The 14211-nt window shown below is 40.3% G+C and overlaps 3 protein-coding genes across 3 annotated transcripts in view; all 3 read right to left on the bottom strand.

Annotated features, from left to right (window-relative positions):
• The window catches only part of LOC119421774 (inactive rhomboid protein 1), a 952927-nt gene that overhangs the window by 52892 nt on the left and 885824 nt on the right, over window positions 1-14211 (bottom strand). The window lies entirely within an intron of this gene.
• rmi2 (RecQ mediated genome instability 2) lies at window positions 1559-4241 on the bottom strand. Its single transcript, XM_037689148.1, has 2 exons — window positions 3923-4241; window positions 1559-1811 (listed from the first exon to the last, which is right to left on the bottom strand). The coding sequence occupies exons 1-2, from the start codon at window positions 4215-4217 to the stop codon at window positions 1660-1662; spliced, it is 447 nt and encodes a 148-aa protein (XP_037545076.1). The 5' UTR covers window positions 4218-4241; the 3' UTR covers window positions 1559-1659.
• ubfd1 (ubiquitin family domain containing 1) lies at window positions 5597-14177 on the bottom strand. The gene is made up of 7 exons (XM_037689144.1): window positions 14121-14177; window positions 11545-11817; window positions 11248-11456; window positions 11099-11164; window positions 10893-10998; window positions 10726-10808; window positions 5597-6005 (listed from the first exon to the last, which is right to left on the bottom strand). The coding sequence occupies exons 1-7, from the start codon at window positions 14134-14136 to the stop codon at window positions 5895-5897; spliced, it is 864 nt and encodes a 287-aa protein (XP_037545072.1). The 5' UTR covers window positions 14137-14177; the 3' UTR covers window positions 5597-5894.

The raw sequence follows: 14211 nt of genomic DNA, 5'->3' as shown, positions 1-14211 counted from the left end.
AATCTTTGTTATAATCAATAAATCCTTTGTTGCAAACATTCATTGATCATCTTGTTGCATTTGAAGTCAACTAAGTTACAGACATTTAATTTTAATTTGTGCATCTAATAGTCACCTTTGAATATATATTTTTAATTATTGAATCAGCTGTTGGTCAGGTTACTTCTTGTCATTAACTCTAAAATAGTTACTGAATCAAGTGTTTACTTCCATCCATCCTTGGGGGTAGCAGCCTCAGTAGGGAGGCCCAGACTTCCCTCTCCCCAGACACTTGGACCAGCTCCTCCAGGGGAATCCAAAGGTGTTCCAAGTGTTTGCTTTGTAGGTAAAATTAGATGTTAAACAACCATTAAAATACACCAGAATGCAGGAAATGGCATCTACTTTATTCAAAATTTTCTGGGGGAGGACCCCCAGCCCCCCCCCCCCCCCCCCATTATAAATGCTTGTGACACCAGTGGCCAACACGTTACGAAATAAGTACATACATGATGTCATGTGATGTTCAAAGTGCGTTCAACTTAATTCAGTCCGGATGATTTGTGTCAATGAGCATTTCGAGTTTTATACATAAAAATACACTTGATACTTACAATTTTAAGTATATTTACTGTATATTATGATAATTTATTCTGTATTTTGCCAGATTATGGTGATTCTGGGGTCGTGATGATGGCTACAGTGAAGTGTTAATCTGGCCCTGACTGCATCTGCCTTAACCAGTCATCACTAATTTTGCCTCAGTCTGTTCCGTTTGCAAAAGATATTTTGCAGTCAGCTTTGTGCGTTGGAAAAATAGCTCATGACCCACTGGACAAGCTGTAATAAAACTAATGGCAGCACCTTTTCTAGCTCAATGTTTGAAGCTAACCCAATTCAAAATGGCCTCCATGTGCAGCTCATCACAAAAATGGTTACAACTCAGTCAATTTAACATTCTGCTTACTTTTGGTGTTGTAGCTGAGTCATTCCTAACACCTGCTCCGAGTGTTATCTGTTGCACTACCAGAGCTTGGCTTAAAACCTTAAACGCAGTTAACCTTCGTTAGCAAAATATCTCATGAACCGTTGGATGGATTTTAATGAAACTTTCTGAACATAACCATTGGATGCACAACTGATAAATCTGACAGTCCAGTTTATGATGGCTGCCACAGCTAATCAGTTTTAAGAAACCAAAAAAAGAAAAGAAAAGGTTTTTAACTCAATTTCACTGAGATTGCGCTCAAATCTGTTGGTAGTAGCTGAGAGTCATAACCAGCACATGAGCAATCCTCACGTACGGTAGTTCGTTTTAAGGTTCGACCAAAGCAGTCGTCATTTCTCGACGCTCTTCGTTTAAAACGGCGCTGGGTGATGTGCGTTCCTTCAGCGAGTACCAGGCCTTTAATTGTGAAGGCGATGACATGTTTAAAAGTTTATTAAAATAAAGTTAACATTTATTAAACTGAGTTGAGTCCCTTCCTCCACATCAAAACAGAGCCATCCATTCAGAGCGAGGCCTGCAGCTTCTCCAAGGCTGAAATCGAGATCGAGTACTGTCCCAGCAAAAAAATTAAAAATGCTGCAAAAGTCTTTGAGGTTCAACACACGTTGATTAGAAAAGTCGAGACTCGTGTCTTTTTTTTTTAGTTTTCCTTCTGCTCCAAACGACTGCGTTCAGGTCAGCAGCTGCTGCAGCTCCTCCACCTCCAGCTTCCACATCTGTCTGTGAAGAGCAGCAAAGTCTGAGAGGTCTGCCATTTTCACAGCACGGACGACCGGCTCCGGGGACACGGCCTCGACGACGCCCATCACCATAACGTATTTACCTGCAAGAAGAGCAGCAGGACCGTCAACACCTGACGGTGTAGGTTTGAACAGACGTAGCTGTGGGATGTGATGTGAAGTCTTTACGATGAACAATTTGTAAATCTCATCTAATTGGAACATTGTCATTATTTAACCAGGAATCTAATGAACTGAAGAGTAGAGAAAATGAGTGGTTTCAAAATACAATACTGCAACACTGATTGTGAAAAAACCTAAACTGATTATATTGAAATAAAATACAAACATGCTTCAGTCATTTAGTCTTTCAGCTTTTCCCTCTTCGGGGGTCGTCCTCCATCTCTCTGTCCTCACTCTACTACCTCCATGTTCTCTAGCTGCATCCACATATCTCCTCTTTGTCTTATTCCTGGCAGCTGTATTTCTAACATCCTTCTACCAGTATACCCACTGTCCCTCCTCTGGACATGTCCAAACCATCTCAGTCTCTAACTTTATCTCCCAGTTGTTCAACCTGTGCTGTACCTCTGATGATCTCATTCCTAATCTTATCCATCCTTGTCACTCCTAAGGAGAACCTCAGCATCTTCATTTCTGCCACTTCCAGTTTTGTCTCCTGTCTTTTTGTCCATGTCTCTGTCTCCAGACCAGACAACATAGCTGGTCTCACCACTGTCTTGTAAACTTTTCCTTTGACCTTTGTTGACATCCTTGTCACAAATAACTCCTGAAACTTTTCTCCATCCTGCCTGGACTCTCTTCTCCTCCTCTTTACCACACTCCCCATTTTCCTGGACAGTGAACTTGAACCCCAAGAACTTGAAGTCCTGCACCTTTGTGACCTCTGCTCCTCACTGTTCCGTCGGCCGCCTCCTCATTCACACACAAGACTCTGTCTTACTACGGCCTACTTTCATTCATTTCAGTCATTTATGATATATACAGTATATATATACATATATCCATCCATCCATTTTCTTCTGCTTATCCGGGGTCGGGTCGCGGGGGTAGCAGCCTAAGTAGGGAGGCCCAGACTTCCCTCTCCCCAGCCACTTGGTCCAGCTGAGAAACATAGTCCCTCCAGCGTGTCCTGGCTCTTCCTCTGGGTCTCCTCCCGGTGGGACGTGTCCGGAACACCTCACCAGGGAGGCGTACAGGAGGCATCCATCCTAACCAGATGCCCGAACCATCTCAACTGGCTCCTCTTGACGTGGAGAAGCAGCGGCTCTACTCTGAGTCTCTCCCGGATGACCGAGCTTCTCACCCTATATCTAAGGGAGAGCCCAGACACCCTGCGGAGAAAACTCATTTTGGCCGCTTGTATCTGAGAACTTGCTCTTTCAGTCACAACCCAAAGCTCATATAGATGAGGGTAGGAACGTAGATCGATCGGTAAATTGAGAGCTTCGCCTTTTGGCTCAGCTCTCTCTTCACCACAACAGACCAGTACAGCGCCTGCTTCACTGCAGACGCTGCACCTATCCGCCTATCGATCTCACGTTCCATTTTTCCCTCATTCGTGAACAAGACCCCGAGATACTTGAACTCCTCCACTTGGGGCAGGACCTCCTCCCTGACCCGGGGAGGGCACTCTACCCTTTTCCGGCTCAAGACCATGGCCTCGGACTTGGAGGAACTGATCTTCATCCCGGCCGCGTCACACTCTGCTGCGAACCGCTCCAGTGAAAGCTGTAGATCACGACCTGATGAAGCCAAAAGGACCACATCATCTGCAAAAAGCAGAGATGTGATCCTAAGGACACCAAAACGGATCCACCCAACACCTTGGCTGTGCCTAGAAATTCTGACCATAAAAGAAGTCCAATATCCAATATCTGTCTAATAGATACTGTACATATATATGTACAGTATCTATCTATCTATCATATATATATATATGTAACATTTTTTAATATTGTCCAAGCAAAATATAAATGCAAACAAATTAAGGATTCATGTTAAGTATTTTTTCCTAGTTCAACAACTTTTAGATGTATTTTAAAAAAAATCTTTATTATAATTTTTGTGTGTGACATTTAAAATACCCATGGACATTATAAAGAGTTGTAAACATAAACCGTCCCAGAGGACCTAACTCAACTTTGTTAGATTTTTCTACCTGGATTATTAATCAGGATATTATTATTATTACCTGGAAAAAAACAGGGTTTCCCTCTTGGGATGTTGTTAACACCTTGAACTGTAAATGTTCCCGTCTCATCCATCAGCAGCACGGTGTTTCTCTCCAGCTGCGCCTCCATGACTGTCCCCTGCATCCACACCAGTGACGCCCGCAGAGAGCGACCTCTGGCCGCTCTGATCAAGAAGGCCTCCCCGCCGGAGCTGCCAGCGGCCGCCCGGTTTCCTGCCGCCCTCAGCTGGCCGGACAGCACCTTAACGGGGGGAGAACGTCTCTGCTCACCGCCTGTTTCCTCCACAGCGAACATTGTAGGAGGACTGCTGTCTTTAGACGGTGGAGGCCTCCAAGGGAAGTTTTCATGTCTAACCGCCAAACAGCCTTAACCGGAAGTTAAATTTCCTGGTTTCCGGAATGAGAACTTTCAAAATAAAACGCTGTTTCGAACGCGCTTGCTTTAAACACAAAAAAGTTAAATGTCATCTGAACAGATTATTTTTGGAAGAAACGTTTCGTTTTTCATCCGAAAGACTTCATCAGTCTGAGGCCTGCCGACAAGATTTGTTGTATTAAACAGACATGTCTGTGGTATTTTGTTGACTTGTTTCAAACCAGTCAGCTGTGGATTTTCCAGAAACTGGCTTGAGGCTCAAAACCTGGTTTATAACAATTAAATAATGTATGACATTCATTCACAAACCAAATCAGACATGTTCCTGTTGTTAGCATTTTACACCACTTTATAATGTTGCTTTTTTGTTTCGTTTTATTATTTCTTTTATTTACTTTTTCATTTATATGCTTTTTTATGATTATGTCTATTGTTGTTTGTACCTCATCTGTATTCTTTGTTTAAAACAAGTCTCTCTTGCAAACAAGTCCTCGTTAACTTAAATAAATAGATCTTGAAATAAATAAAAATAAATCTCAAAATAAAATAATAAATCTTGTGGGGAAAAAATATATTTAAAATGGTATTTCATGGGAACATCTATTTATTTAATGGGATATTTATTAATAAATTTTAAATAACACAAGTTGTAGGTTTCATGGCACAACTTTCTAGATAAGCTCTTTCAAAGTAAAAGTGTCACATATTTTTAGTGTATAGAATGATTTGGCAGAAATTATAAAAACAAAGTAGAGGCTCCAAGTGTGCATTTTTGGTATGTCTGAGTTTAAACAGTAATATGTTCCAGGACAAATCACTTCATAAATAATGTATGACTTTATATATAGTTAGTAATTTTTGAACCAATTGGAACATAATTAAAAAAGAACATGACATAAGAAGGTCAAGACCTAGGAGTGATAAATATATTTTCTCTCAGAGCAACAAAAGTGGAAGGGAAAAGTCATATTCTTCCACTTGGGCTTTTTTTAGATACAAGAAAATCAGCTCATGTCATAGTAGGTTTAATAAGTAGAAACAAATTCAGGATTAAAATTTGCTGCACTGTAAAATTAAGTGGTTTGGATTTTTGTTTCTATAGAAAACAGTTATTTGAAAGAAAATCAAATACAAAATAAAAATTATAACTTTTCAATTTTTGTGCTAATCTACTACCATATCTATTTCTAATCCACATTTTGCTAAAAAAAAAAAAGGCTTGGTTGAATTTATCCTGAGGTGAAAACCCTTGTGAAAATGCAGTGGGTGAATTAAAAAAAACAAGTAAAGTGACAAACTTTTTTCATTAAATAATTTTTATTTTCTTAAGAATAACTGAAGAAAAGTGTTAGCAATTTCTGTACATTTATTTTCCCTTAGATTTGTTGAAAACCTCGAATGATCGACAGGGCTGAGAAATGTTACGCTGCCACATAGTGCACTTTTCACATAAAAAGAATTGAATTAGTCCACAGGCATCCAACAGTTTCCTTCAAATATATTCCAAAAAGTTCCTTAAGTCTCGTCGTCTCCAGTTTTACTTTTCGCTGGCTCCTCTTCTCAATCCCAGTTCATCATCGTGAAAAAGGAGGCACGTTAAAAATACTGCCATTTGCCAAGGACTGTGTCTTTGATTGCATCGACAAACTGTGTAGGCACCCAGTACACCCAGTACTGAGAAGCTTCTGTTGGACCCAACTGAAAAGCCTACAAAAGAGGGAAAATGGTGAGTACTGGTACACTGAAAGTATTTTGGGATTCAAGCATTACGGCCTGTTTAAAAGCACTGATTTGACTGTAGATACGGTTTTAAATGCAATTCTACAAGAAAATTAAATAAAGGGAAAGAAAAAAGAAAATAGATGAAAATAAGAGAAAACTTAAATGGAACAAGAAAATGAAAGAAGGAAAAAAACAAAAAACGCAGAACAAACTGGAAAATGCACAAAGATGAAGTCATAAAAAGAAATAAACTGAATAATAAAGCCATATACAGATGGACTGTACTTTTTTTTTTAAAGCAGTTAAAAGTTGAGTTTTCCCACATGCTAACAAAGGTTCAGGTCTTTCTGTAAACTCCTCATTTAGTAAAATATTCAGAAACTTCCTCTGCAAAGTGAGTGCGGGTCGGGAAAACCCAAGACCGTTGAATACCGATACTGAACTCTGCTGTCTGCCTGTCACGATAACAAATTTTGCTGAGCGATTAATTGTCTCAAAAATTATTGTGATAAACGATAATATTGTTTGAAATTTGATAATAATTAGTAATTATTGTCAAACTTAAGAAGAAATGTTTGTCAATTTGTTTTGCAAGCAGTAACTTTTTTGACAACTGGATGGCAGTATAAGACTGTTTGAACCGAAGGATGGATAGTGAGGGAGCGAGCAGCGTTTTCTAAGAAAAATGGGAGGGAGGCCCCTTGACGTGACGTGGGCTGTCTCTTCCTGTTTTTCAGTTCTCAAAATGGCGAACGCTGGGTGTGGTTTGAGCTCTTTAGCATAGCCCAACATTTTTCAGTCAGGTCATCTGGACAGTTTCTTTTTTTTGTGCTGAAACGTTTCGCCTTCGGTCCAGAAGGCTTCATCAGTCAAGGAAACACAACAAAACTGATTCTTCCTCTCACAGCTTACTCCAAAGTGGAACACACCAGTTCTGCTTGTGATAAGATGGTCTCTTTGGTACGCCCCCTCCTCTATTGCCGGCCCTCTTCCTTGTTGACAGTCTTGTCAAACTGGTTGAAAACAACAAAGTCCTTGTTCAGTCATGGTCCTTCATCATTCAAGTGTTTCCTTGACTGATGAAGCCTTCCGGACCGAATGCGCAACGTTTCAGCACAAAAAAAAAAAGAGAAAAGAAACTGTCCAGATGACCTGACTGAAAAATGTTGGATTGTATACCTGGATTATTGAGCATGGACTTTGTTCTTTAGCATAGCATTTTTCACACAAAGCTTTTAATAAAAAAAAATCAGTAAACAAGTTCTCAGCTTCTTTTTGCAGAGAAAAACAACTTTTTAGACGAAGGCACGGGCTTCAACTGTGAATTTTGGAGTTTCGACAAGATGGAAGTTTTTTCCAGAGGTCAGCCTGTTAGCTTAGCTCGTAGCTTAGCTTCTCAGCTTAGCTGCTCTCAACGATCCAAAAACGTGATTTTGGACGGTTAAAACAGATTTTAAAGAGAAAAGAGAAAGGGAGGAGAGAAGAGGAGCCAGTTGAGGTGGCTCGGGCATCTGGTTAGGATGGATGCCTCCTGGACGCCTCCCTGGTGAGATGTTCCGAGCACATCCCACCGGGAGGAGACCCGGAGGAAGACCCAGGACACGCTGGAGGGACTATGTTTCTCGGCTGGCCTGGGAACGCCTCGGGATTCCCCCGGAGGAGCTGGACCAAGTGGCTGGGGAGAGGGAAGTCTGGGCCTCCCTACTCAGGCTGCTACCCCCACGACCCGACCCCGGATAAGCAGAAGAAAATGGATGGATGGAAGAGAAAGGGAGGGGTCAGTGAAGAGCACCGGAGTTGAGCCTTTTGTCATCCAGTGTCTTCAGTAGAAAGAGAGACACGAAGAAACAAAGCCGATAAATGAAAATGAGGTTGATAATTTTCATTTATCATGCGATTAATTGATTTGTTGCTCATCGCGACAGGCCTTCTTTGTCTAGTTGGATCCGTTTGTCTTCACTGACTCTTTTGGATTTATAGCATCAAAACAACCATCTCTGGACATGGGACACGTCTGTCTACTACGACAGAATCTTTCTAAAACAGCGCCCGAGAGCTGAACAAACAAAACACAGTTCCATTTTACAACGTCAGATTAATAAAAAAAAACACAAACTACAAAAAATGTACGTCCCTGTAGACCTCAGATCTAACCCCTTCAAGTAAAGTCAGCTGAACTGACATTTGATGTTCCATATTACTTTTGTAATATTAACCTGAACAAATATAAAACAGGTCTGACAGAAACTTCTTTTGTGGGAAAGCCATAAATCTTTAGACCCATAAAAAGAAAACGAGAAATTAGTTCGCAAAACACATCACTGAATGAACAACCAGCAGTACGCAAGTGTAAAAAAAAAATATACAAAAATCCCCTGAAACTGTAAACCAGTCCGACCATCATTGGTTTTATCATCAATACCTTCCAACCCCTCCACTGATCCTGGTGCAGGGAAACAACGAGCAAAGCACAAGAATCACGTTTTATTTAGCGAGTCCAAATTTAAAACGCCAAGCCGAGCCTGTAATTCAATATCTGGGCGGTGCAGGTGTAACTCTACATTGATTCAGATGTGGTTGACAGGGTGTGACACCACCGTATTGATCCTGTGTGCATGTCCAGATCTGTACGATGGAACAAGAGTTCTAATACCTCAGTTGGAGGTGCTAAATAAATCAAGAAAATTAAATTTTGCACAGATATCTGATATAACGGTCACCAAGAGTTTCAACTCACCTATAGCTTGTAGTAAAGAACTATATTTTACAGTTGGACATTAATACAGTGAGTTGAAGTTATTCCATTCTGATCTGGTACCTGCAGTACTGAGAAAACCTTGTGAGTCATCCCTCATTTATTTATAATTTGTTTCCAGTGAGCCAGACTTTATTGGTCTTGATCAATAATTTCCTCAGCCTTTCTGAAATGCACTTAAACTTCTTTAGATATTGGCTGCTCTTTCACTTATATTCTGTGTGGTTCAAATCAGAACCTGGCCCTTTTCAGAGGATTGCATTTTTATGTAAAAGCTATTTAAGTCTGATCCATGAATCATTCAGGCGTAAAGTGTCTCCTAAGGTCAAGGGAAGAATCAGGGTTGTGGTGACAAGAGACAACTTGGCAAACAACTCATTTTTCAAATGGATATTTAGGTACTTTGTTAATCTGTCAAAGACAATTTATTTGAGATAGAAGCACAACAATAGAACAATTTTACATATAAAATAGTATTTTAGCGCATAGTATGATGTAATTCTTAGATCCTTCTTGTTTCTTAAAAACACTGTTTTAAAATACCGTGTTTATTTGTTGTAAATCCTACAGTTAGGGTCGGCTTGGGTTTCCTGAGCTATCCCTTAGTTATGCTGCTATAGTTGTGTGTTGACGTTGTGGGAGTAAGTGTGACTTCTCCTCCCCATATATATATTTGGGGAGCGGTGGCGCAGAGGTTAGAAGATGGGCCTGTGATCAGAAAGTCACAGGTTCACCTCCCGGTACCGTCAATATCAACAAAATGTGGATGGAAAAGGTGGAACACCCACACCTCCCTCCACCCTCATTGGCCTCACTCTGGGCCCCTGAGCAAGGCCCTTAACACCCCCCCCCCCCCAACTGCACCCTAAACAGGTCTCTCTTGAAAATGAGTTCTCGTCGCTCAACGAGACTACCTGTATAAATAAAGGGCAAATGGAAAAAGAAAAGGCTTAGACTGCTGGAGGACCAACTGACCACACTTTCACTCTGCTGCTGTCTTTACTTCCTCTGCTCAACCTGTTCTGTATTTGTAATTATTTTTTCTATCCTTGACGTGTGTTTTTGTCTTTCAGGTTCACCTGCACCAACATCTGGACCTGCCAGTCTGTGTTCGTCTGTCTCTCCTTCCCGTCCTCTCAAACCCAGACAGTTGAAGCAGATGGCCACTTGTCATGAGCCTGGTTCTGCTGGAGGTTTCTTACATTTAAAAGAGAGTTTTTTCTTTCCACTGTTGCCACTGTGCTTGCTCAGGATGGGCGACAAAGTGAAGATTCAGTGAGTCTGCTGGCCTCCTTCCTTAGATAGAACTTTACTAATTGGCTTTTCAATGTCTATGAATGTTTCTGTAAAGTGCCCTGAGACAACTTTGTTGTGAAATGGCGCTATATAAATAAACTGAATTGAATTAAATAAATAGTATGTTTTAGGCCCAACACTTTTCTCAGGTTTTAAGCACACACTGCACAACATGCTGTCATGGTCAGCTACAAAAACTGGACAGCAAAGTGGAGATAAAGCAGCCAAAGTCCATTTTTTTTTCCAGAAAGCCCAGAGAACTGTTATTCAAGAAGACCTCTGAAAGATAACAAGAAAACCTGGCTGCTTGGAAGAAAGGCTTAAATAGACTACGAGTGGTTGAAATTTTTATACTGAATCTGTCAAAGATTATATTTAGACATATAGTTCTCTGAAAACACATTTTGATCTTCTGGATCTGACTAAATAAATGGGGAGAAGTCACACTTACTCCCACAACTTCAACAAACAACTAGAACAGCTGTTTATTTAAAGAAGTCTCTTCTGCTACAAATAAATGGAACAACTTTATCTTCTCAAATGCATTCAGTGACACCTCAAATGTACACATCTGTTGTGGTGTTGGAGCATGTGACTTTTGTTGTTGTTGCTGTAAAACATAAATAAGACAAGCAGGAAGCAGAGAAGAGTTACCATCATGTGATAATCCTCGTGGCCTTCGATGGGTTCAGACACTACGTTTTTTATGGAGCCCATTGGGACTTTTTCTGTTCTCTCTGTAGGCGGAAAACCAAAAAAAATATTACAAACAAAATGTTAAAAAAACGTTAGAAATAAACGGAGCCCAACCATCAACTCACCTTTTGTTCCAATCCATAACTGATCTTGCTCCAGTTTGAACGTGAGTCTTACTTTTCCTCCGGACTTGTTAAACATTCCAGATAAAGGCACTGTCGGCAGCCGCTCCTGTTTGCGGCACAAGGCAGCCGTTAATCTGTTAGCTGCATACATAAACACAGCTCTACGTACAGCATGTTAGACAAAACTACAGCCAAAAGGCTCTCACCTTTGCTCCTTTAACAGCTGGCATAATGTCTTCTGGTTTACCTTTGTCTAACACTTTCCTGTGTTGCTGTAAATCACAACGCAGGCGCAAATAAAATCACAAACACTTGAATGTTTGACAGAACTTCAAAAAATTGTGCGAAGCCTCACCTTTTGCCTGCATAAAGGTTCTTTCTTGTTTTCTTCAGCTTTAACTTCCTGCTGGATGACCTCTTTAGGCGTGTTAACAGCTAATACATCATTTATTGTGGATCCTACCACCATTATTTTTGCACCATTCGTGATCTTTATTTCACGTAGTGTCTTGTCCTCTGGAAGCAATCCTTTGTACATCACTTTCTGCATTGCCGGTGGAAGACCTAACAAAAGACGGAGAAAAGGCAGTGAGCTTGTTTTAAAAAAAAAAAAGAAATTTATAGACCATATCTAGTCACATTTAAAGTTCACCAGTGAGTGAGTGAATCCTCTCTTTGAGTTTGGCTCCGGTGCTGTCGACGGCGATTTTCAGATCGTATTTGTTCTTGTTCCAGATAATCTTCAGATCCACCGTCTCCTGGTTGTCATCTGCGTCGTCGCCATTGCTAATACTAGAGTCCTGAGTTGTGGCATTTCCTGCATCTGTGTGACAAGCAGCTTCGGCGTCGGCCTTCTCGACATCTTCGCCAAGTGGTTCGGCTTCATTCAGCTTTGCCTCGGTTTCCATCGTGACTCCTTCACTTCCTGCAAAAATACAAGTTATTTGGTGAAACAAAATTATTGATGCTCTAATTATTAAGTCTCGAAATACAATGAGAGGAGGAGAAGAAAAAGGAGACGGTTGTGGACGGTTCATGGTTAGAAAAAAGATGCACCTGTTCCACAAAACAACTTTCCAAGAAAGTTTGTTGCGCAAATTTAAGTAGTTTTTGGTCGTGAGAGCCAAATTGGCTGTCACACTGAACAACCCACTAATTCAAGCTGTCACGATAACAAATTTTGCCGGGCGATTAATTGTCTCAAAAATTATCGCGATAAACGATAATACTGTTTGAAATTTCACAATAATTAGCAATTGTCAAATTTAAGAAGAATGTTGGTTAATTTTTGTGTGTAGTACCTTTTTTGACCACTAGATGTCAGTATAAGACTGTTTGAACCGAAGGATGGATAGCGAGGGAGCGAGCAGCGTGTGTAAGAAAAATGAGAGGGAGGCCCCTTGACGTGACATGGGCTGTCCCTCCTTCCTGTTTGTCGGCTGTCAAAATGGTGGACACTCAGTGTGGATTGAGCTCTTTAGCATAGCATTTGTCACACAAAGCTTTTAATAAAAAAAAATCAGTAAACAAGTTCTCAGCTTCTTTTTGCAGAAAACAACTTTTTAGACAAAGGCACTGGTTTCAACTGCAAATTTTGGAGCTTCGACAAGACGGAGGTTTCCCCCCCCCCCACCGAGGTCGGCCTGTTAGCTTAGCTCGTAGCTTAGCTTCTCAGCTTAGCTGCTTTTAACGATCCAAAAACATGATTTTAGATGGTTAAAACAGATTTTAAAGAGAAAGGGAGGGGTCAGTGAAGCGCACCGGAGTTGATCCTTTTGTCATCCAGCGTCTTCAGTAGAAAGAGAGAGACATGAAGAAACGATAAAGCCGATAAAAGAAAATGAGGTCGATAATTTTCCTTTATCAAGCGATCCATCCAGCGGTCTGGATCCATTACTGGTCGCAGACTGAACCAGACTGGTGGAGAAAAGGATGCTGAACAGACTGCTGCCCATAAGAGACAACCCAGAACATCCTCTCCAACACAGACGAAGAGAAGTGCACTTTCTAACAGGCTAGGGGTGCACCGATAGCAGATTTCTGGCCGATCACCGATTTCTAAAAAGTCTCATGTGCTGATTGCGATTTTGTTTCTAAGCGACACTGTCGGGTGTTATAACGTCACAATGCACCTTCAATTTTCAGTCTTATTTTATTAAAAACATACCCTTGAACAATATCCTAGAAACAATACAAACTTGTTTCAACTGGCCATGAGGTAGTGCTCTGAAATATAAATGAAGTTCAGACAATTGTTGTTAAAACAAGAAAAATCTGTTTCTCGTGTATCGTCCGATTTCCCAAATTTAAGCCGCTGTTGAAGCAACTTTTACAGAAAAACTTTCCTACTATTGCCTATTACACTATTTAACAAAATCGGATTGATTGTAATAAATGCAGCCTCTGTTTGTTATTCTTGCAGTTTTAATCACATTTTGCAATTTTATTACACAGTTGTCCATTTTTCACATCCTTTTATTCTGTTTTAATATCTCCTTCTTGATAAATGTACTGTAGTGTCATCTGAAAATTTCTGACAGCATTTTTAATTGTTTAGCAATTGAGTCCTTTTCATAAGTATAATACAAATTAGTTGGAATGTTTGTGCAACTTAATCTGAGAATATATTTTTATATTTTTCTTGTTTTACTGCACAGTAACCAGAGCGTTTAAAACATGTTCAATAAAGTAGTTTCGCTTTTTGTGCTACTTTCTGTATCGAGTTCCTTCCAGCTCTTTCCACTGTTTTCCCTCCCTATCTGCTGAACATCAGTGGAGGTTTGGTGCTGGGTATTTTCTGGAATAAAAGCAAACTATAGTTTTTATCCTAATTTATTTCTACAAAAACAACTTCTCTAAAAACGCCGAATGCCTCACTTACATAAAACGGGTCCACGTATGATACAACATTCTGACAGTTCATTAACATTCCTCAAGATGTTTAATTCCCCATTTAACACTTTAGGATTATCAATAGAAATCAGGCATTTGTTATTTTTTCATACCCCAACGCTACATGACTATAGCTAAATGTAACGTTCGCTAACTGAAACGCACTCGTGAGCATTTTTTAGAAGCAGCGTTAGTGAAAAACGTAAAATTTGTGCTACATCTCTTGATTGTACCACATATTAACGATTCTAAGAGAGTAATTTACGGTTTCATTAAAACAGTTTAAGTTAGAGTCAAAATACTGGCGGAATTTAGCTAATCTTTCTCTGTACCCACCATCCTGCGTCGCCATGATGATTGTGTACAATCCGTAGATTGTGCGCAGAGAGTACGGGAAGCGGGATGGCTCATACAGGAAACGAGAATC

Source organism: Nematolebias whitei, chromosome 15 (assembly GCF_014905685.2).
Source record: "Nematolebias whitei isolate Nwh7 chromosome 15, NemWhi1, whole genome shotgun sequence".
In the NCBI taxonomy this organism is placed as follows: Eukaryota; Metazoa; Chordata; class Actinopteri; order Cyprinodontiformes; family Rivulidae; genus Nematolebias; species Nematolebias whitei.
The sequence above is the reverse complement of the archived record's forward strand: the minus strand, read 5'-3'. Positions and strand labels throughout refer to the sequence as shown.

What these genes read in the sequence shown, in the direction of transcription:
- rmi2 (XM_037689148.1), bottom strand. Translation starts at nt 4,217, where the DNA reads ATGTTCGCTGTGGAGGAAACAGGCGGTGAGCAGAGACGTTCTCCCCCC. An exon ending in GAAACCCTGTTTTTTTCCAG is followed by an intron (nt 1,812 to 3,922) that starts GTAATAATAATA and finishes CTCTTCTTGCAG; the next exon opens with GTAAATACGTTATGGTGATG.
- ubfd1 (XM_037689144.1), bottom strand. An exon ending in GAGGATTCACTCACTCACTG is followed by an intron (nt 11,457 to 11,544) that starts GTGAACTTTAAA and finishes GTCTTTTGTTAG; the next exon opens with GTCTTCCACCGGCAATGCAG. An exon ending in AACCTTTATGCAGGCAAAAG is followed by an intron (nt 11,165 to 11,247) that starts GTGAGGCTTCGC and finishes TGTGATTTACAG; the next exon opens with CAACACAGGAAAGTGTTAGA.